This window comes from Ictalurus furcatus, chromosome 14, assembly GCF_023375685.1.
Source record: "Ictalurus furcatus strain D&B chromosome 14, Billie_1.0, whole genome shotgun sequence".
NCBI classification, from domain to species: domain Eukaryota; kingdom Metazoa; phylum Chordata; class Actinopteri; order Siluriformes; family Ictaluridae; genus Ictalurus; species Ictalurus furcatus.
In genome coordinates this window covers 6,906,311-6,931,272 of record NC_071268.1, presented here as the reverse complement: position 1 = coordinate 6,931,272, position 24,962 = coordinate 6,906,311, and the positions used below count along the sequence as shown (strand labels likewise).

General features: G+C 38.6%; 1 protein-coding gene across 1 annotated transcript; it reads right to left on the bottom strand.

Annotated features, from left to right (window-relative positions):
• Positions 1-9,449: 9,449 nt before the first annotated feature.
• gabra6a (gamma-aminobutyric acid type A receptor subunit alpha6a) lies at positions 9,450-23,692 on the bottom strand. The gene is made up of 8 exons (XM_053641537.1): positions 23,462-23,692; positions 22,871-22,938; positions 20,986-21,206; positions 20,824-20,906; positions 20,591-20,734; positions 18,835-18,987; positions 15,143-15,390; positions 9,450-10,005 (listed from the first exon to the last, which is right to left on the bottom strand). The coding sequence occupies exons 1-8, from the start codon at positions 23,583-23,585 to the stop codon at positions 9,736-9,738; spliced, it is 1,311 nt and encodes a 436-aa protein (XP_053497512.1). The 5' UTR covers positions 23,586-23,692; the 3' UTR covers positions 9,450-9,735.
• Between the last annotated feature and the right edge of the window lie 1,270 nt (positions 23,693-24,962).

Sequence of the window (24,962 nt, the reverse complement as noted above, 5' to 3'; positions counted from 1 at the left end):
ATAGTTTTGATTTTTTTTTTCCATTTCTGGTGGACCAAGCTGAAGGAAGACAGCACGCACCGTGCATCCAACTTCAGTCCCAGCCATATAGGTACACACTACAAGGCACTGCATCTCATTTTCTTCACTGGAACTGCATCCATTACAGTGCTTCATGTTTCCTTACACATAGGGACATACACTATAGGGCACTGCATCATGTGTTCTCCACTGGAAGAGCACCTAGGGCACTTCATCACATTTTTGTCAACTGTAAGAGCACCTAGTGGGCGCTTTCACTGTCATCAACTCTAGCGACAAAGATTCAACACTGCCTACCTCTGCAATACTGCTTTTGCTAACAAGACAGATTAACCAATGTTATTAAACTACAAGAACAAGAGCTAGACGCTGACCAATCACAATATGTCAGATTAATCAGGGGCATGGTTTTAGGTAAATGTGGGGGCATTAAAATGAACATGAACCGGACCACCAGTTTTGCAGAGGGTAAAAAAATTAAAGAAAAAATTAGGTGCTATGAGAGCTCAAACGGAACACTGCACAGCAATTAAAATCATGCACAACAGGGAAAAAATGGCACAACTACAGCAGAGGCTAAATAAGTACTTAATAACTGCTGAATACAAAACAGAATCAAGAGCACAAGTTAATATTGAAATGGAAAAGTAAAACATGATAGTACATTAGTTTATTATAATAGTAATAATAATGACAGCGATAAAAAGTGACCATAGAAATCACCAGCACTGTTGATTTATTAATGAGGTGTCACGGCTGTGTTACTAATGACAAACATAAAGGAGGATTTCAACCATTTGTTTATTATAACACGCAAAGACGTTTCATTGACAATCAGTTTTGTAATTGAATCATTTACCAAAAAAATACGTTGGAGTCATTATATTTGTTTTTCAAATCTGACAGACCAAAACTTATCCCACAAGCAAACTGTTTGTAAGACATAAATAATTAGAAAACATTTGTTCATATTATACAGGTCTGTAGGATGAGTTTAGTGTTTATCAGGAGTGCATATAGTACACAATGTGCATAAAAATACTGTACATAATGTATTATAATTCTGTATTTATACAGTGTGTCAGTTTGTTCCAATTTTAAGTAGGTCTCACTTGAGTTTTCCATACACTGTAGGAAAAAAAGGTACTGGACAGTATTTTTTGGTCCCTGAGGTACAAATAATGTAAACATGACCTGGAATGTTCTCAAACAAGTTTTAAAGCTACACACAATTTATTTTCCTGGATGAAGATTAGAGAGAGTCCATCCTTCTAAATAAGAAATATTTTAAAGGAGTAGTTTGTAATTTTAGAGCCCTCTGCTGCCTGTAATGTGAACATGATTTAAATTAAAACAGAAGCCTTTTGTCTTAAACCCAACCTACCTTAGACACTCTAATGAAACCACACAGATGTTGTGAGATACCATTTAGGAAAACGTAGGCAGAGCTGAAGTGGTCTGTTTGGGGAAAATATACATGTAATAAAGACGTCTGAAATGAAGAGACAAGCCACGTGCATTGCATGCTGATATTCTGAATCACAGATTTTCTTTTTGATGATCTCTAAAATAATATGTTACAGGTCTTACTGGTCTAGAAGCATGTTTAAAATCTGACCAACTGCACCTTTAATAAAGCCACAACAATCTACGTGAACATAAATGGAAATCCTCAAACCCAGAATCTTTACTGCTACTCGGAGAAATGTGTTGTGTGGATTAGAACATGCGAGAATCAAATCTCAATCAATCAATCAATCTCTCTCTCTCTCTCTCTCTTGCTCTGTCTTTGAGATTTTGGGTTTTCTGCACAGGATGGAGAAAGTGTTTTATTTTTCATCCAGTGCTCTGAGGTCTGGCTCTCTAGAGAGGGATCTGAAAGCACTGGTTCAATGTTGCATCACCAATTAGGGCTGAGGATTAGATCATCACTGTTTTTCTTACTCACTCAGCCACAGAAACAGGCAACATTTTCCATGCACAGGCTTAAGGTACAGCAGAGAGGAACATGGGGCATGGGTGTGATCACAGACCCATATGGGTGACAGAATACACGTGCTTGTCAAGCTGTCACATGGGCCTGTGCTCCCTCAGACCTCATCAGACCTCAGACAGGAGAGGAGAGTGAAAAAAGAGAGACAGAAACAGTCCGAGAACAAAGGGAGAGCGAGCTCAAAGGAGAGCAGCAGATATTCTTCTGCACACTGCACACTGGAGAAACTCAGTCCATCTCCCTGTAGAGATAAAACACACAAAGACACAAACACAAGATGAGCAAAGATTACGTCTCTCAGAGCGAGCGCGGCTCGTCGCCTGCACCGTGACGTCAGTGATTAATGTTTGATGAAAATCATTTGTTCTCGGTGTGAAATCATGCCCGATGGTGTACTAGGAGAGAGAAAAGGGTTGTGCAGTGCCTTTCAGAATAATGTCAGTCCTGCTGCTGTGTCATTTTATCTGAGCTGTAACAAACCTGAAACCAAACTGCATACAAGTACATTGATTCAAAACACAGGTCTGTGAATATGTACTGCATTTTTACGTTCTCAGCAAAACAGAGGGTACTAAATCATGCATTTGTCACTCAGGTGGTTCCCTCAAGTGTACATCTTTACCTTTAGTGTGTATAGTGCATGGAGCGAACCTTTAAAGTAGTGCTCAAAATGCTTATTCAAGGTGTAAGGGTGGCCCTTGAGGTCCAGTTCTAGTTGCAATCAAAATTATTCAACCCCCATTGCAAATCAGTTTTATTGACAAAATGGACTTTCAGCTGTTTGCAATGAACAAATCAAACAAAAGCAGTTGAAATAGTTCAACACAACGAATGCTTCAAGTGGTTTCACCAAATTCAACTGAAAATGCAACTTATAATGAATTCTCCAGTCTCAAAATTATTCAACCCCTTCATAGCAAGCATCTTTAGTCCTTAGTAGAGCTCCTTTTACTGTTATGACCTGCTGCAAATGAGATGCAGAGCTTCTGGCAGCGTTCCTGAGGAATCTTCTCCCACTCCTCATGAGCCATGGCCTCCAGTTCAGTAATATTCTTGGGTTTGCGTGCTGCAGCCGTCTTCTTCAAATCCCACCAGAGATTTTCTATGGGGTTCAAGTCAGGTGACTGTGATGGCCCTGTAGAATCTTCCAGGACTACTTCTACAACCAAGCCTTGGTGGAATTTGAGGTATGCTTGAGATCATTGTCCTGATGGAAGGTCCAATGACGTCCAAGCTTCAGCTTCCTCACAGACGGCATGACATTTTTTTTCCTAGGATTTCATGATACTTCAATGAATCCATCTTGCCTTCCACACGTTGCAGGTTTCCAGTGCCAAGGATGCAAAGCAGGCCCAGAGCATCACCGAGCCACCACCATGCTTGACTGTGGACAGAGTGTTCTTTCTTCATTCTTCTTCCTCCAGATATACCACTGATCCATCGTGCTGAAAAATTCCAGTTTTGTTTCATCGCTCCACAGAACAGGATCCCAAAACTTCTGTCATATTTATATGATTTAGAGCCGACTTTTCTTGTGCTTTTGGTCAGTAGTGGTGTACGTCTTGGAGTTCTGGCATGGAAACCTTCTGCATTTAGTACGCGCCATACTGTGCTCACTGAAACCTCAGTGCTTGTTACATCATCTCTTGCTGCAGGTCTTTTGCTCAAGCGTTTTTCACAACCTGCCTTCTCAGAAATCTGGTCGCACCCATTGATAGCTTCCTTTTTCTGCCCCGTCCAGGTAGTGTACACTTAACATATCCCTAGCCAGTTCAGGTATTTCATGTGTTCCAGCTCAAGCACACCTGGTGCAACTAATGAGATCCTTGATTAGTTGCATCAGGTGTGCTTGAGACAACACTTGTTTTGTGCTGTTTTGAGAGATTCTGTTCAGGGGGTTGAATAATTTTGAAACTGGAGAAATCATTATAAGTTTAATTTTCAGTTGAATTTGGGGAAACCACTTGAAGCATTCGTTGTGTTGAACTATTTCAATTGCTTTTGTTTGATTTGTTCATTGCAAACAGCTGAAAGTCTGTAAATATTGACAATAAACCTGATTTGCAATGGGGGTTGAATAATTTTGATTGCAACTGTATTTAACCTAAATTATTTACAAGGTACTACAATCATATTACCATGTACAAGATACACACTAGAAGTTACAAAAGCTGTGTCTGCTTCAGGATACCACCCCAGTGGAACCCTGAGGAAAGGTACACTGAGAATGTACCTCATATTCTCATGTTGAAAGGTACTGTACATCGCTGTTCTCTAAGGTTATACAACCCAATCCACATGTTCAACACACAACAAACTCTATTGTACAGTAGAATTTTGTTGATGAACCTTGTAGCAATATAAGCATGTAGAGTTCAGAGTTTACTGTAGTGTTTACAGCATAGTTTATTGTCTTTTTGGACTTTTTTCCCCACAAAAATTCTGAAAGCTTGCTGGAGTTTGCAGTGTGTTGCCATTGTTAGTGGCAGAGGAACAGTTTGTGTTGCTGCTTCACTGAGAAACAGAACGTCCGGGGGTTTTTTTGTTTACTGTAATAATGTAATCCAGGATTAAAGGTATAATCAGTAATTTTGGCAGAAGCTAATGGTTTTGAAATTCAGAATTTGATCAAGCCACCTAGACAAAAAATGCCTGAATACTAGTGCAAGAGACAGTGCTGTCTCTTTTTGATTGGCAAGTGAATACAAGCTCCTCTTTGCACTGATTGCTTGGATATTGTCTGTCTCCATTTTTTGTTTACTCCCGTACATAGTCAGGGGCTTCACAGAGACAGACTTTCTCCTCTGAGCTGATATTTTATTAGAGCTGACAGAATATGAGAAGAATTCCAGCAAACATGACAAAAATTGTTCTTTAAAAAAAAAAAAAATTCTCTGTTTATAGGTACTATATCTGATGTACAGCTGGGCTAATAAATTTACATACCCCTGTAACTTAAAAAACAAAAAAAAACAAAAAAAAAAAAGAGAGAGAGATCATTAAAACAACTGAGGGAGTCGTACGCAACTATTAAAGTGTTAAAAGGTAAAAACATTCACTGATGCTCAAGAAGGCCACACATTATGTTAAGAGCCGGGGGGGGGGGGGGGGGATGTGGGGGGGAGGGTCAATTATTCTTATTTTGTTTAAAGATCTTAATTTTTTTCATGTAGTGCTACCCTTCAGAAGCTACATAAGATATTTACATGTTTCCCAGAAGACAAAATAAGTTTACACCAATCATCCTGTTCAAAAGTTTACACCCCCCTGGCTCTTAATGTATTGTTTTGCCTTCTTGAGCATCAGTGAATGTTTGCAGCTTTTGTAATAGTCGTGTACGAGTCCCTCAGTTGTCCTCAGTGTGAAAAGATGGATCTGAACATCATATAGTCACTGTTGGAAAGGGCTCAAATATGCAGAAGATGCTGGAAAAGCAGTGAATGCGCAGGACCTGGAGGATTTTTCTGAAGAACAGTGGGCAGTTTAACTGCTCAGGACAAACAAGGGACTAAAGAAGAACTATCACAAAACATAAACACAGACGTTGATCATCCAGGTAACGACACACGGTATTAATAATCAAGCGTATATAAACTTTTGAACTGGTTCAATTGTGTAAATTCAGTTATTACTGTGTCTTGTGGACTTTATGTAAACATCTGTTATGTGAAATAGCTGATTCAGGGCAGTACAAAATGCAATAAAAAACAAAATGCAATTTTAATGATCTCTCTTATTATTATATATTTTTTTTAATTATTAACATTTTGCAGATTCTGCGAGGGGTGTGTAAATTTATGAGCACAACTGTATCTATTACATTCATATTATTCACTTTGAGTCACTTTAGATAAAAGTGTCTGCTGAATGAAGAAATGTAAACGTATTATTTGTGGATGGTGCTGAAAACCATTGATATGATTCGCCTTACAGGTAAACACCCTTGCTGGAACAAGAGCAGAGTTCTAACCTCATCCACTGAAAGAGCAGAGTCAGTCCCTTCGGCTCTCCTGGATTTGTCGAGTCAGTCCCGAGGCAGTCATTAATTATTCATGTAATTACACACACACTAGCTCTAGATGATGGGACACGCTTCTATTGTTTTAAGAAAACTTGAGCTCATGGATTAGTTTCACAGATGAAATAAAGCAGTTCACTGCACTGGAGGGGAAAGCATCAAAGAAAGCTGGAGTCACGTCAGCTCCCGAGTTCATTGACTCAGCTAGTGGTGAAGCTTGTCAGAGTACTGACTTTGCAGTGACCTGTTTTAGTTTTAAACTGCAAGTCCAAAAGTAGAGAAGAAAAAAAAGGCAGGGTGTGCTCTTAATCAAAGATAAGGGTGGTGTGATGAAGTGGACCGTACCACCTCAAAGCTGACTATTTTCCTATGAGGTTAAAGCCTGCACTGTTTTATTCTTCTTATACCACAGCAATTTAGCAATGCTAATCATTTATTTTTATATATTTATTACAGAACACATCATACTTTTTATCTGCTTACAGTTACATTTAACATTGTGCAACATCCGCAAAACAAGTTAGTTCCCGTTTTCGCTTATAGCAGCTATAAACAGTAGTTCCCTCACTAGACAAAACCTCTTGTTTTCGCTTTCTGGAAATTTATAAGAGAAATAAAGCAGCTTTTCATGTTACCAAGAAACCGGAAAACCCTTCATCTAGAAGATATTGGTGGATTCCTTCAATAAATGTTAAATAACTGTTTCTCTTCAGAAAACGTCACCATGTCAATGATTACACACATTTTTTAAAAAACTGTTTACCTTGAGTATCTTGCATATAAGTCTCTGTGTATGTTGTTCCTATAGAAAGGATAATGTATTTGAATAAGTGCATCAAGGCTACAGTAACTCAAACAACCCCTCTTTATGACCATGGTGAGCTGAAAAGCATCTCAGAAACCTCAACACTACCACATCCGGTTCAGTTCCTGTCTGAAAAGAAGAGGAACCTGAGGCTACAGTGGGCACAGGTTCACCCAAACTTCTCACTGGCAGTGAAAAAACATCACCTGATCTGCTGAATATCGATGTTTGCTGCGACATACAGAGGGTAGAGTCAAAATTTGGTGTCAACAGTACGAATCCATGGTCCCAACCTGTCTTGTGTCCTCAGTGCAGGCTGGTGGTGGTAGTGTAATGGTGTGGGGAATGTGTTCTTGCCAATGTTTTTCCAATCTTCCCAGGAGATCAGCAGTTTCTGAATACTCAAACTCAAACCAGCACGTCTGGCTCCAACTTTCATATCTCAGTCAAAGTCTCTGAGATCATATTTCGTCCCTCATTCTGATGTTTGATATGAACATTAACGGAAGCTCTTGACCTGCATCTGTATGGTGTTCCTAGTGAAGTGGCCAGTGAGTGTATATATTGTGTGTTTGATACTGAAATAGCCCATATTCACTTGGGGAAAAACAAGGACACACAGTTGATGTGAAGGAGAATCTTTACAGGGCATCTTGATGTTTATTTTTGGCCTGTGCTAATCTTAATAACCCGGCTGAATACTCAGGGTGTCTGAAGTGAATTATTTGTACACATATGATTAATTAAAGCCTGTCCTTATTCCCGTTAAACAGCAACACTGTAATTGACGACAAAAATCTTTCAATGAAGTTGTAAGACTGTAAAATAGTTCTGTTTACAAATGATCCATATCTTTCTGCAATGACATTATCCTAGCTTGGTCTGGTTTGGCTAATTAGTGGAATAAATGAGCGTTGTCACTCGGATGACGAAAACATGTGAGATGACAACATCACCATCACGCTGTAGAAATTAACTGCCTTTTTTTTTTTTTTTTACAACCCTGCCATCACCTTCTGAATAAAAGAGAAAATCTGTTCTCCTCGGCTGGACCATAAACTGTGAGTTCCAATAATTTACTGTGCTTTAAAAAATGGGTAAAAAAAATAAAAGGGATGAATATTACCATTTTATTCATTTCATCACAGCCCTATATTTCTGTATTATACTGTAATATGTAACAACTGTTCTATTCTGCCTACCCTGCATAGGAATGATTTTCTCATTTGGCCCACTTGTTAGTCAAGCTCTATAGTTGTGCTCTACTTTACAGTTTGTGGAAATTAAATTCAGCATGCCTGAAGAATAGGAATGTCCAGAACAAGCCAAAAGCCCTGCCCTTCAGGTAGACACATACACCCCTGGGCAATAAAAATGGGCCAAGCCCAAAATGGCAATATATTAAGCTTTTAATGGTCTTAACAACAAACCATTGGGCAAAAAATTAGCAAGAATTAAACAAATGCACTACTGAGACCTGCTGTGCCACCATTTTGTCATTTACTTTTGCTGCAGTGAACTGTTTTGGGAAAAGCTAGAAACAGGGAAATTTCCTTATACAGTGTTTTTTTTTTTGTACGCAAAAATCGTAATTCAAACTAACACATGTCTGGGTGTACAAAATGAAAACAAATTTTAATAAAAATAAAAAGCTCTCCACAAGTTTACCCAGGAGGCTTAAACGTTTAAAGTTACAGTTACATTTATATAGCACTTTTCTAGAAGTGTGGGGGTCTCTTCAACCTCCACTAGTGTGTAGCATCCACCTGGATGATGCGACAATGGCCATAGTGCACCAGAAACCCCTCCACACACTAGCTATTACTGGAGAGGAGAGAGTGATATAACCAATTCAGAGATGGGGATTATTAGGGGGCCATGATAGAGAAGGGCACTGGGGGAATTTCACCAGGATACCAGGGTTATACCCCTACTCTTTTTTGCAATAAGCGTCCTGGATTTTTTTCTGCCGCATCCGAAAGATGGTGCTGTTTTTACAGTATAGTGTCCCCATCACTATACTGGGGCATTAGAACCCACACAGACCACAGGGTGAGCACCCCCTGCTGGCCTCACTAATACCACTTCCAGCAGCAACCTTAATTTTCCCCAGGAGGTCTCCCATCCATGTACTGCCCAGGCTCAACCCTGCTTAGCTTCAGTGGGAAACCAGTCAAGAACTGCATGGAGATAAAAGATATCAAAGGGAAAAAGCCATCCAATACTAATTTACTTTATCTATTTGTTTAATTCTTGTTAATTTCCTGACTAATGATTTTTTGTTCAGACTATTAAAAGCTTCACATTTTGCCATATTCATATTTTGCTTCACATTGTCTGGAATGAACAGATAACATGTTCTAAAAGATACACATACAGATTATTTTTGGTCTCTCATTAGTGGTTTTCTCCATGAGCATGACCTTCGGTATACAGTATAAATTTGTACATTCATTGCAAGGTTGTTGTATTTTTATTTTTTTTTTTTCATTTTTAAATGAAAGTTCTCCATCATTATTAAAAATAAAATCCTCCTGGAAAAATCATATTGCATTATAATGAAATGCAGCTTAAAAGACCATATTTTAACTAGCAACAGCACTGCATCCCAGCTTTCTGGAATGGAACCAACCCCAAATATTGTTCAAATATTGTTGTCAACTATAAACTACAGTTCCCTGAATCTGGGAAAGACATCGTTGTTTTGAAACATATTGAGCTTACTTATTAAGTCATATTAGATTGATAGCTTTCCAGATAGTTCCACAGGGCACCTGGCTGAGATCAGTTATAACCTCATATATAGGGATATATAGTCTAGACCACCAGTTCAAATCCAAATATATAAAATACACAGATATTTGGAGCACTAAACAGATCTAGATACAGATATTGGCATTATGATATACCCTTAATGAATACACACCTCAATTTCTCCACGGTATCCTTGCTGAGGTAGATGTACCAATAGAAGATGTTAAAGAGGGCGAATGTGAGTGGGAAGAGCACGCGAGCATACTGGTCAATGACACTGGGGCCAGCCAGCGTAACGTTGGGCGGGATGGCTGAACCCTGCTGCAGGAAGATGGGCAGGCGCATTTTGGGGGCTTCTGAAACTGAGTTCATCCTCCTTCTTTGTCGCTCTCCGGTGCTTGTGTCAGATATCGTCTAGAACCAGAGGAATAAACATGTGAATATGTTTCTTACTGAGTCGCTTTTAGAATATTCCTTTCATGTTCCTGTTTAACATGTTATAGAACATAGATCGATTAATGTCACATGTCATTACGTCCCCATGCCATGCCGTCTGACGTTCCCTCCAGAATTTCACATATCGACATACAGTTGGTCTTTGTTATGGTACCCTATACGGTTTTGGGTGTTTCATTTTTAATTTTACGAAAGCTTCAAGTGCAGTTCATTATTTGTCATGCTATACGTGCAAATAGATGACTGATTGAAGTCGTGGGCTGCGTCCAAAACCATGTAGGTAAGTACGTGGTTTCAGACGCAGCCGTGCTCTCTTGTTTGCCGTCAATCGGTTGAGCACTGCCGTGTGTGCATGTCCTGTCGCAAAATGTGGTGAAAACTCTCACACGACATTAATAGTGTGATTAAGGTGTGTACATGTCTGTAATGTCCTTCCATAATGCGACTAAAATAGGAATACTCCACATGTCTTAATTCCATTTGTGTTTACTTCGAGTATGACTTTAATCAGATTAAGGTCATCAATAATCGCTGTTTACATGATACTTTCTTAATCAGAGTATAGTCTTAATCAGGTTAATATTGGATTATTGCTGTCCATGTAAACGTACTGATTGATAACTGTCACACTTGTTCATTTCCTGTTTACTTACTGTTTCGCACTATTTAAGCACATCCATTCAATGTTGCAAAGCTTTGCCTTTCTCTCAAGTTGTGAGGCATGTTTTTTTTTTTTCTTTTCATACTGTACTCAGTGTTTTACTACTCTTTGGATTGCCCTTTCATTTGATGATATGTCCCATTAGTGTGTTTGACCGTTGCCGGCCTAACAACTTTACATTTTGAATTTTATTTCAATATGAACGTGGACCCTTGCTCTTCTTAACTGTATGTTACAATAACTTTATCTGCATAAATTTTGTGTAATTGGTCATTGACTGAATTTCCACTAAGACCAGGTGTCTTATGCTTTAAACATTAGCTAGTTTAACACAGAGGCACATTTGTCATATATTTATACTGAGCAAGATTCTAGATGGAAGAGGGTTATTGGGAATCAAAGAAATCCTCTCAAAATATGTCAACAATCACTACTTATGACTACTTTAGGGGGGTAAGATGCGCAGTAAGGATTGTATGTTGGACAGACGTTTTGAGCCGATATGTCCTTTTATACTTCACTCAGAAAGTTTATTCCTTATGTACTGTAGTATATTAAACTGAAACTGAATCTGTGTATTAATTTGTACAGATGCTGTCTATTGTTAGTTGTTGGGTTTTTTTCAGCGTGGCTTCACGCAGATTATATAATTAATTTAATTTTTAAATTTCGCTGTTGTCAATGTTGCTTTGTTTCTATTGCTGGTAGCATTAATACTGTAAACCAGTTAGCAATAGGCTAGTCAGAAGTACCGTAATGTGGCTATGACAGCAACAATTAGCAATTTTTCTTAGCAACACAGGCTACTATCAAGCAATATGAAACACTTTGCTTATGTTTATTCAATTAAAATATAAATTCAATTAATTTAAGTACCAATTCAATTCAAATTTATTTGTGTAGCACTTTCAACGATTGAGCATTTCTCCAGTTATTATTTCGTGGCACTACAGGGAACTTGGCGGAAAATTTGTAGCGCTTTCTGTGAAACAGCTGCTAATGTGGTTATAGAATGCTATTTAAAAGTACGTCAAAAGTATGTACACCCATGAACATAAACTGCGTTATTGCTATTTATTTGCAATATTTGTATTGCTAATACTTTGCTATTTATTTGCAAAATTTGTATTGCTAATACTTTCTGCTATTTTAGAGTAATAATGAAAACATTAACAAGCCCGGGCATTACGATGCTCACACTCACCTGATTTCTACTACACCTGCTTTCTGTTGTTCTTGCAAGCATTTGGCTTATTTAAAAACTGCTTGTTCAATTTGCAAGGTTTTCTGTCTGAGCATTATTACATAACAACTGTTTCCCTGGTTTGACCTTTTTTGCTTTTGAACGTTTTTTTCTTCTTCTTCTTTATTGCTCTGTTTGCATGACCGTTTGACCTACTGCATGTTATATTCATTTGTATTCAATTTAAGATTTGAATACAGATTAACCTCGTGCTATCGTACATCCACCTGCCTCCGATCCATGATAAACCTGATGAAATCAATATTAACAGTATAAACCTGCATAATCAATATTATGTAGTGACCAAGAAAATTTATCTTTACATACTCTTGACATCTTTTCAACCAGATTCATGATCTCAAATACACTGAGATCCTCCCTGCTTCTGCTAATCTCTAAATGAAAATGACTTGTTTCATGCTTCTTTTTTTTTAAATAATAAAACCCTACTTATTAAATACAGTGCTTTTACCCATCATGAGATGTTTATTGTGTGACACCATGGTAACAAAAAAGCCTTTTTATAGACCATCAATTTACTAACCCAGCTGATATTAATTTGCTTACAGATTTCATTCAGCTGGTTCCTTGCCTTACCTTGCCTTGGAGAACTGCTTTTTCTTAGCGTGTTCAATACTTTTTTCCTGTGTCATTCCACTCTACTACACATAATTTCATTTATGGAATTTAATGTTGTGAATTCTTTATATTTTAAGATTTCTTGAGTTAATACTGATGTCTCATGAAAATTTCATGTGAAAAACCTCATTGGAAATATATTTACTGAAAAAAATGCTGACGCGTCCAATACTTATTTCCCCCACTGTATACACTTTGTTTCAGAGATAAATGTATACATGGGCATTAAGTTTACTATTAAAATTGGTCTTAAAATCCAATTTCGACCATAATGGTGTACACTCCCACCTTCTCTCTTACTTTATATTAAGATCCCTAAGTATAGAAAGACCCTTTTGGTCTTTATGACCATGAATGTTGGTGCTACAATTAAATATTGCTACCAACTTTCAAACAATGACCTGAGCAATGGAAAGATCTAGAACAGAACAGTCAAAATAAATACAGCGTCTGAGGCCACATTACACATACACACCCCTTTTCCTCCTCCAGAATGCGTCAGAGAGCAGGAACAGGGGAGTCATAGAGTAGCATCTCAGGTAGGAGAGATTACACAATAGTCATGCAGCGTAGTTCTAATATGGTCGCTATTTTTAAAACACCAGGCGTGAGCCGGTCACACGGGCGACGTTCTCTGGAGACAGCACATGCTTGTGCTATTAGCATATCCAGCTCAGGGCTGCAGATACGAATCGCAGATGTGCTCAGCCTGTTACAATGCATCGAGGAGTGTCTTGCAAATCATCCAGTAAATTAATTTCTCCTGTTCGTTTTCCTATGCAGCACACTTGACACAACTCTGGGGCCTACCATGTGGCACAGTTCACAAACAAACAAATGGTGTGGGCCAGAAGGCAGCCACCTCCTTGCGAGTGTTGGCTCGTCTTCATGCTCCTTCTTACGCCTGCGCCAGAACGCTGTTGCCCCGCTACAATAACCTTTGGATCGCTCACGAGGGGTTCAAGCCCAGATGTCTATGAAGCTGTTCTCTGGCAATATGAGCTGCGAGCTTTATAAATAAATTGAATTATTGCTTTCACATCTGCCTCTGTCAGTGTGTGTTAGTCTAGTGCATGTGTGAAGCTTTTAAAAATCATCCAGGGAGTAGTAGCAAGTCAGAGTTACAGGATTTGTGTTCATCTTGATGTTCTGCCATTCAGTTCTGAGTAGTGAAACATCTAAAGGATAACACCACTATTCCTGCCTCCTGTTTACTTATTCTATTACCACGCAGTGGATGAGTTGCAAAATAATTCATAAAGGTGATGGTGGGTTCAAATGACTGACAGGGTTCAGATGTATAGGTACATTTAAAAACCTAATATTGTTTTGTTTTTTTAAGCTCAGGAAGGAAGCCTTGTAAAATAACATTCATTCATCCATCCATCCATCCATCCATCCATCTTCTATACCGCTTATCCTTTTCAGGGTCACAGGGTACCTGGAGCCTATCCCAGGGAGCATTGGGCACAAGGTGGGGTACACCCTGGACAGGATGCCAATCCATCGCAGGGCACACTCACACACCCATTCATACACTACGGACACTTTCGACATGCCAATCAGCCTACCATGCATGTCTTTGGACTGGGGGAGGAAACCGGAGTACCCAGAGGAAACCCCCGCAGCACGGGGAGAACATGCAAACTACGCACACGCAGGGCCACGGTGGGACTTAAACCCTGGACCCTGGAGGCGTGAGGCGAACGTACTAACCACTAAGCCACCGTGCCCCCGATTGTAAAACAACATAGCTAGCAAAAAAAAATGAATTCCCCAAAATGTATTCAAATTGCTCTACATGTGTCCTAAAAACAATTTCACAATGATTGCATGTTGGAAAAAAAACAACAATAAAACCAGCATTAAGCAACATGTATAACTAGCGACCGATTTAACTAATGTAACAGCTGCAAAAATCTCCACAATTTAATTCTGTGGTCCTCAAAAGATGAACAATTATATGTTTTTCTACATTTTTACAGTAGAAACAATATCGCATTAGAATAAGTGCATTAATATACGTAAAACCTGTGATTTGAATAACAGCCAGCACTGTTCGATCTTAAAGCGGCTATCTTAAAAGTTAAACCTTCTGACCAGACGATCAGGAATTCACCAGCACTGTGGTGTAAATTGATTTAAATTTGTTTAAGTGTAAATATGTGCAAAATAAAGAACATACTGAATTTCAACTTAAATGCAGTTCGAATAAAACTAGGGAAAGTGTGAATATGAACGTTTCGAACTGGCGTGTGTTCAGTCGGTGGAACGTTCAGGAACAAAAAGCTTTAACGGCCCCAATAAACAAATATGATGATACACATCTGACGTGCCTAATATATTTGAATAGCTGGATTATATTATTCATTAATTAGAGGGAATGTGAGTTTTTTTCTACATCAAATTCCTACAAATGCTCCATGTTCAGAGTTCTCATATTAACACATGTACAGTAGTTACATCTGGCCAGGTTTGACCGAATACAGAGAGAAGCACTATTTATCATTTCTAAGTATGATACAACATTAGTATTGGGCTGCAGTGTTTACCGACTCATCTTCATCGTCGCTCCCCTCCGCGATGTACTCCAGCACAGAAGCTCTCGAGAGTCGACGTCTCATCTTGTTGGCTTCCAGCGTAGCGAAGTAGTTGACGGCGGCGAACTCGACCAGGGCCGAGGCCACGAAGGCGAAGCAGACTGCAATGAACCAGTCCATAGCTGTGGCATAGGCCACTTTGGGCAGGGAAGAGCGTGCGCTGATGCTCAGTGTGGTCATGGTGAGGACGGTGGTGACTCCTGCAGATCAGAGTGGAAATGAACAGGATGTACCCAAATTCTGTAGACATGTTTACAGGTGTTAAATCTAGCTAGCATACTCACATTACCTAACAAGTTCTTTGCTACTAACAATCTGCCTCTTTTCCAATACAGGGTGATCATGGTAATGGTATGGTGACCTGTCTTCAAACCATGCCTTCATGGAGCTCGCTTTGTGCACCGGGAGCATTGTCATGCTGGAACAGGTTTGGGCCTCTTAGTTCCAGTGAAAAGAAAGTGTAAAGCTACAGCAAACAAAGACATTCTATACGACTGTGTGCTTCTGACGTTGTGATAACAGGTTGGGAAAGAACCATATATGGGTGTGTGGCATGGTAATCAGACTGTATTAAATTATATAGAGAACATAATTTTACCGTATGTTTTTTTTCAATGTTTATTTAAACGATTTAAGCATTTAACTCATGTTTTAGCATCTCCTCTGATTTCACAGCAGTCCAACTGTTATGTTTATTTTAACCAGAGGTGGACAAAGTACAGAGAAACTGTATCTACATTTAAACACAATCAGGTATTCAAGAGTAAAAAGTAAATCTACTGTGATTTGTAACTGATGTTCAGTTCTTTTCATCGGTTAAAATAATCACGTTCATTACACCCGACCGTGCATGACTAGCTAGTTCGCTAAGCACACAGTCGTAAGAAAAATATTCTGCTAACTCTGAAAAACCTAGAATTTTCCTCGCTGGTTAGCTAAAATTGAACCCTTTCTCACAGTCCAATGGCGTTCGCCGCAATGAAAATCGACTTATCGGACATTTTGAATCAGTATAAACAAATGAATTATTTTATCACTGCAAGCCTGTTATAAGGATAGTCAGGACACTGTTGGGTTTCTGTGTGTAGTGTATTGTGACTCAGGCCTTGTTTACACTAGTGCGTTTTTGTTTTTCGGAGACTTTTGGAAACGCAGAAGACCTCGTTTTAGCTTGAAAACTCTGAATTCACATTTCAGTGTAAACAGACCAAAACAAAGACTTTTGAAAACAAAGGCGTGGCTTCGCCTACATTCACCTACTCCTGATTGGGTCTTCTGGATCATTTCGTATCCTTCCCTGATTCATCAAGCCCCTATCACATGACCGTTATGCTACCTTGATTGTATACACAACAACATGGAGCCTGAACCGCAAACTTTGCTTGCTTTGTTGTCATTCTTAGCAGCCATTGTGCACCTAAATTCTGTATTTTATAATACTGCAACTGCCTACATGCACAAGAGGTAAGCTATATTTGGGGCAGTGGTGGCTTAGCGGTTAAGGCTCTGGGTTACTGATCAGAAGGTCAGGAGTTCCTGTCCACTGCCAAGTTGCCACTGTTGGGCCCTTGAGCAAGGCCCTTAACCTTCTCTGATCCAGGGGTGCTGTATCATGTCTGACCCCAACTTCCTGGCATGCTGGGGTATGCGAAGAAAAGAATTTCACTGTGCTGAAATGTATACAGGAGCAATAAAGACTCATTATCAATATCATTATGATTAAAGCAATCGGCAACAAATCTAATTTCAAGCGGCACAAGCCCTACATGGAACGCCGGTTTGTTGTGCCCAGCAACCAACTTCCTGTTTACACTTGTATGCGCATGACCAGTGTGCATGAATGGTCATGTGACATGCGTATTCGGTCGTGTAGTGTGGACAGAGATTGTTTCTGAAACACAATGGAAACGCCAGAGAGGACGAACCAGAACGCACTAGTGTAAACAGGGCCTTAGTATTTAACTGCTGGTGAGCAGGGCGATGTGAAAGGGGCAGGTTGTGAGCCCCATACTGGGCAAACAATTCACACCTCTCCACAGCAACACCGGTACAGAGATAAAACAGACAGCACAACTATAGCTTTAAATTACCAATACACTCTATACAACCGCCACCATATAATTATAACATTTAAACCTAGTAGGCTAGGTAAAAAAAATAATAATAATAATAAACTGCAAATTCTTAAAGCCCTGAGTGTCTACTTTTGATATGAGCCATTAACCACTACTGTGGAGTGTGACATCACAAATGAATTCAACGCTGAACATTGGCACCCTTAAAACCTTTGATAAAAATAGTTAATAACCCATTTGGTCAGATGTTAAGGCACATTAGCAACAAAAGATCTTAGCTGGCTAGCCATTAAGAGCCAATACATTAAGAGCCAGCATCATACAGCCGCTGCTGGAAGGGGGTCAAATATGTAGAAGATGCTGGAAAAGTAATGAATGTGCAGGACCTGGAGGATTTTTCTGAAGATCAGAAGAGAACAGAAACATGAACACAGTCGTGGATCATCCAGGTAACGACACACAGTATTAATAATCAAGCGTATGTAAACTTTTGAACTGGTTCATTTGTGTAAATTCAGTTATTATTGCGTCTTGTGGACTTTATGTAAACATCTGTTATGTGTTATGTGAACAGTTTACTCAGGGCAGCACTATATAAAAAAAACTAAATGAAATTTTTATGATACCTCTTATTTTATTATTATTATTATTATTATTATTATTATTATTAGCATTGTGCAGATTCTGCAAGGCGTATGTAAACTTATGACCTCAACTATACTTTGGATCTTCTTCTTTTGATCTCCTCCAGATGGTAGGTGAGGTTATAAATTAGACTTGGATTAAATGTGCAAATAAAAATTTTGGCTCAGATTTTTCATTCTTCATACTTTTATGGCATCTTGTTTCTCTCAGGGCCAAATTCCCCTGAACAACATTTCTGTAATATATATATACATTAATTTTATAAAAGTAGTTTTTAAAGAAACAAAGCCAAGTACATAAAGTTTAAAAATTAAGGAAACAGCATATTTCTGCAACAGAAACCTGAATTTATTTTGTCCCTTTGAGGAAAACTTTAAAGGGTCTTGAAGGTTTCGTATACTAAAACCATTAATGATCCAAAGAACCATTAAGGAACCTTTTTTTTTCTTAAGAATATTGGATCATTAGTAAATATAGAAATAACTAGCACTGTAATCCTACAGCTGGTTAAAAGTTCCATGTTAAATCCAAAGCCTTTTAAAATATGATGCATCACATAATTATCATTGCAGTCATTAGTGTCTTCTCAGCATAGACATACTTTCTATATTTTTTGTTAAAATGCTCTAGGATTGCTGGTAGGTAGACTGCTGACTCTAAATTGCCCCTAGGTGTGAGTGAATGAGTAAATGTGTTTTTGTGTGTGTGTGTGTGTGTGTGTGTGTGTGTGTGTGTGTGTGTGTGTGTGTGTGTGCGATGGACTGGTGTCCTATCCAGGGTGTCCATCCAGTGTTTCCAGGATAGGAAACTTAATGTTCTACTAAGTGCACATTAATAATGTCAGTAATGATGAATTAGGATTCATAGGCTTTTACAAAGAAAAGCTCTTTAAATCACATCCAAGCAGCTAAAAGTTTCTCCTACCAGCCACGGTGCGAGCAGGCACGGACTCCTTGTTGATCCAGAAGGACACTTGGGACAGGACAACCACCATGATGAGGGGGATATACGTTTGGATCAGATGATAGCCGAGCTTCCTCTGGAGGAAGAAATGAACCATCTTGACAGAATATTGGCCTGAAAGAGAGCGGGATCGGTCCAAGCATACACAGGGTACGACAAGGAGATGTCCGATCTAAGGCTGGACTTTTTATACTGATAGTACAAGAGTACAATGAGTGGAGAGTTTTGGCAATTTATGGAATATTATACACTAATATATTTAAAATATTAAAGAGCACATGATCTACTTTTGGCTGTACTGAGCATTATATTGATCATAATTAGAAGTCATTGAAGGACATTCTGAGGTTCCAGACAATACCTGACCACATTTTGACCAAATATATTGTTTGAAAAGCAAACAATATTTTACAATATTAACACCATGCAACAGATTGAGACATTACTTTTCTTCAAATCAGTTCAGTAACCTATGAGGACAGAAAACAAATGATGCACTGGGGAGATGAGAAGGACAGCGGAGCTCTGTATGCCCTTACTGATTTGTTAACTAGGCCACAGTCCTGCCTTTTAGGCCCATGCCCGATCCTCTCTCTGTGCCACAGTGATGTTGATGGCTTCTCAGCAGGGGGATGCTGCTTTTTGCCTATCTATAAATCCTCAACTCCTAGGCAGTCTATGGCCTCAGAGCCTGGAATAGGCTTTATCCTTCAGTGTTCTTTTAAAAGACAGATGACAGCAAGAATTAGCCCTGACCACTTAAGCACCTTAGACTGAAACTCAGGGAAGCAGCTGACCATCAGTATGCCAAATACATTTGCATGAACTCATTTGGAGATGCTTTTATCCAAAGTGGGGCAAAATACTGTCCAACAATATTTCAAATCTGTCGAGAGTTCGCATTTAGTCAGTGATTACAGAGGCTAGCATTGTTCATTTCTTTTCAGTAACCACTTTATTCTGAACAGGGTGGCAATGGATCCGAAGCCTGTCCATGGAACAGGTGAGAAGGCACTCTGAATGGGATGCTAGTATATCAGAGAGAACCACACGCCCACACATTCACACACTTATTCAATTTAGATTAGCCAATCCACGTACCAGCATGTGTCCGACAGACACAACAGGACAAATAAGGGAAACTCCACAGACACTGCTATAAGATTAAACCAGAGACCCTGGAGCTGCGAGGCAGAACACGACCTGCTGTGCCACAATGTCACCCACCATTGTTATCATCCCCACAGTGAAGCACGATGGTGGTAGCATCATGCTGAGATAATCCTGGACTCTTGGATGCTTCCTAACTAAAACCCTCATTACAGAGTCACAGTTTTTTGGTGTACATATTTATAGTGAGATTATATCACATTTTATTTTCACATAGGTCTACTCTATTCAACCAATGATGTGACGTCTAATGGCAAATGGTCGTACTACAACTTATTTAGATGTTTCAAAGCAAAGGGGGGTGAATACTTATGCAATTACAGATTTTAGATTTTTTATTTGTAGAAAATGTAACAAACTACACTGATTGCCCCCCCCCCCCCACACACACACACTTCAAAATTATGGGATATTTAGTGTAGATTCTTGAAATTAAGTCCATTTCAGCTTCAGCTTGTATACTATAAAATCTGGACAAGTTCAAAGGGGGTGAATACTTATGCAAGCCACTGTATTGTTTCAGAAATGTGTATTAAACAATTGCTACCAGTATTGATTATCGACATTTTGTTGAAGAGCGTCTGTCCGATGAGGTCATACTGCAGTAAGTTGGAGGACTCTGGAGGGATGACCACAGACTTCTCTAATCCTTTCCTCCACGTGTAAACAATCTCACTGCTGGTGTAAGCATCTGCATGGAAGTACAAAATGGCAGCAAAGTCAAAAATCAAGAAGAACCCTTATAAGGATGATGATTGTGATGATGATTGAAACACTGACAGCTTCCGAAGCTGAGAGGACAAATATGACTATCCATGGGAAAGTCCATCAGCATCATGGGACACTCTGCACTCACAGTCAGCCTGAAAATAGAAATTTGTACACGGTGAAAATGAGCGCAATCCCTGAGTTATAAGAGATTATCATGTTATATGAATGTACCTCATGGTGTAGAACACGGTGCCGTTCTGCATGATGCGGAACAGCTTGTTAGGCGTTGTCATGTTGTGAGCCAGTGATTTCTTCGAGTTGTGGAAATAAGTGTCTGGAGTCCAAATCTTGTCCACCATGCGGTTGTTTAAGCGCAGGATCTCGATGGGACCGTCGAACGCCAGCCTCTTGTCCACCCACATTTGACGGAAAAACATATCCATGGTGAACTCCTGTGTAACAGGACATACGCTCTGATCCTGGAATCCAAAAAAGTCTAGCAGAATATGAAAGTCTTGATCCCAAATTTAACAGACATGTTTGGTGTCTGATGTCTGGATCTGTAGTTTTGCACTGAAGGCACAAGATTAATTTCAGTCTCAGGCACTACACCCACAGCGCATGGCTTAAACATGCTACAACCTGACTGGCAAAATGGACTCCTGTCCGGACGAGCTTTTCACTGCAAGATATACAGTAGCAACTGGATTAAAAATAATGTGTGGTAACTAGTCTTCTAATTTTGAAGCTTTGAATCTGTTCCTGGCACGTCAACATGAAATCCGCACGTATTTTCTGAGAGTCAACCGGAAGGGTTTATCGTTGGTCATTTACAACGTCAGTCGAATGTCAGTCCTCATTGAGGAGGATTATGTTGACATGAGCTTCCACGCTGCGCACTCTCACTTCCAGAATCAGTGATTTCAGCTGAGCCATATCTGACAGCTCAGTGCATCTTTAAGAATTGGTGCATTCTTAGTAATAATGAAATATGAAACGCTGATTCATCCTTTTTTTCACATTTATTACAAATGTATTTATTTAATTTTGTCATTAACTGAAAATAAGGGGCGCACTGTGGCTTAGCGGTTAGCACGTTTGCCTCACACCTCCAGGGTCGGGGGTTTGATTCCCACCGTGGCCGTGTGTGTGTGGAGTTTGCATGTTCTCCCCGTGCTGCGGGGGTTTCCTCCGGGTACTCCGGTTTCCTCCCCCAGTCCAAAGACATGCATGGTAGGCTGATTGGCATGTCTAAAGTGTCCGTAGTGTATGAATGGGTGTGTGAGTGTGTGTATGTGATTGTGCCCTGTGATGGATTGGCACCCTGTCCAGGGTGTACCCCGCCTTGTGCCCGATGCTCCCTGGGATAGGCTCCAGGTACCCCGTGACCCTGAAGGAAGGATAAATGGTATAGAAGATGGATGGATGGATTAACTGAAAATGTGGCCTAAAAATCACAGAAGCTGGAAATGTAATCTGGAGTTAAAAGGCACCTTGAAGTGTTCTTTGCTGCACAAATAAACCATCCTAAAAATAGTGATGTCCTGAAACGCTATATTTTATACATTATATAAAAAAAGATGGCTAGTCGTGTACTTTTTTGAGTTACTAGTCAACTATTAAAACTTAGTAGTCATGCAAGCCCTACTAAAAAAATAAATAAATAGAGTGATACTTTAATAGCGTAGCTCCAGTGCAAAACTAATGAAACAAATATTAGACACCAAACATGTCTTGCGCTGATTAACTATATCTGGCCTAAAAGTGCGTAAATGTAATTTTCCACTGAACTGCTCCTTAAATATAAGAGGCACACGTGCATGATTACTGAGTATTAGACTCAATTTGTGACATGTTTAGTCATCGGATAGAGGACATAAGCACATTTTAATGTTCTGAAATATGAGAATTTGCAACTGCACAGTCTTAATCACAGATGTGCTAAGGAACAGGAACAGACTAGTCTTAATATTTACGCAAAAAAGAACAAACTCTACTGCTCAATCCCTGACTCACATATGATCAAAACAATAACAAATGACCTGTTCAACATGTCAAAGTTGATTCAGTGAATGAAACGTGAAAACATATCATGTTGAAGGTGTAACAAACCGACCATTTCGACATCTGACACGGGTCCGAAACTGGTGACAAATATATCCGTTTTGACTTCAGTGACAGAACCTACAGAGGCAACGAAGAAGCAGCAGTTAAAGACTAATCATTCAGATTGTATATAAAAACAAGGCTAGGATTTACGCAGTGCAAATACTAGACAGAGTTTATTTAGTCTCTTGGAAAGATTTCACTTGTCGCCTATGAAATTAACTTGTACTAGATACATCTAATATACATATAACATATTTGAGCACATCGTTTGATAACAAACCATATTAAAAATCAGAGTTAAATAGAAAATGATAGAAAGTAATGTCATCGATTCCCAGAACATTGACTTGAAAGTTTCTGCTTGGTCATGATTCACTATTGAATAAATAAATGCATGCATAATAAAGTTTAGAGAAATATCAGATACATAAGCGTGAAACATAGGGACATGTGACCTTTTCTGAACGTGCATTAGAAATATTTTCACTTAAATAAAGAGTGAACAATGAACATACTCTGGAGCTAATCATGAGTTAGAGTCATAACTGAGAAATAAATAAATAAATAGATAGATAGATAGATAGATAGAGAAACGTACTTCCTGATCCCGGCCTCAGTCGGTTGTCGTAGCCCTCAAGAAGCTGGTCCAGAATCCGGGTGATGTTTTCTGGACTTATCTTCTCATGTTGGTTTCCTATTACATTCCCAACACTGAGGGACATAACCGTTTATACGGTGAATAGATCTATAAACATGATCTTTACTCAAATATATACTGTATTACTGTAAAAATCAAAAGGCCATTTTAGAAGAATGGGGCTTAAAGTTGAATCACACTTATGTCAAGTCAGTTTTATTTTAAGATTAAGATGGTATCGAAAGGTCTTGATTAAGGAGCGAAAACAGAAAAAGCGAGTGTAAATAAAACACATACAGGAACCTAATAAATAGCGTTAGGTGTATGTTTGAACAAGAGTGAAACTGTAAAAGAGAAAAGTAAATGATCAAAAGAAATGCTTAATAAATGAAGCAATAAAATGTCCCTAAAAATGAGAACAAAATATGAAAAACAGGAAAACTGCTTTCAAATAAAGTTAGAAGAGTGACAACAGCTAAAGTCAATGATGTGCGTTTAAAAATGAATTCAGGTTAATTCTACTCACCTGATTAAAAATATTAAGCCTAACATTTTGTCCATTTCGTCAGGAGTCTTTAGGTGCCAACAAGTGTTTCATTCAGTAACGAGAGAAAAATCCATGACTTGACATGAGGGGCTGTTTCTTGTTGTGTGACTCTGTGTGTGTGTGTGTGTGTGTGTGTGTGTGTGTGTGTGTGTGTGTGTGTGTGTGTGTGTGAGAGAGAGAGAGAGAGAGAGAGAGAGAGAGAGAGAGATCTTTAAAGAGTAATCCAGTTAAAGGATTTAAATCAATCGACTAGGGTACATTTCTGGAAAAGAAGAGGGTTAAATATATGTTTAAATGCATAATGTCACATCGACACATCACAGTGTTAATGATGTTGATAAATATCATAGAGAAATACTCGAACTTTTATGAATGTAAACATAATCTCATCTAATCAGACAAATAAAAAAAACAATAAATATATTTAGGCATTTGTTTTCATGTAAACTTTTTAACACCTGTGAGATGGGACAATTTATTTATTTATTTATTTATGAAATTAATTAAGTTAATGTTAAGTTAATAACAATTTTATATCATTAAAATGTAAACAAACAACTAAACAAATAAATAAATGCATGTATTTATTTTAATTTGAACATAGGCCGAGCGTATTAATAATAATAATAATCATAAATTATCTTACTTTTTGACACTGGTGAGAATGGATATTTTTATATTTATTTTTATGTTAAAATAATTCTCATTAAATAATAATCATAATAATAATAATACTGATTTCCCTTTTTGACAGCAATGAGATTAGTCTTTTTTATTTAATTTGATATCAGAAATTTTTTTTCACTAATTTAACGTATTTTAACGCAAACATAATCTATTTAATAACAACAATAATAATAATAATAATAATAATAATTCACTTTTTACATCATTGAGATTAGATTGTTCGTATTT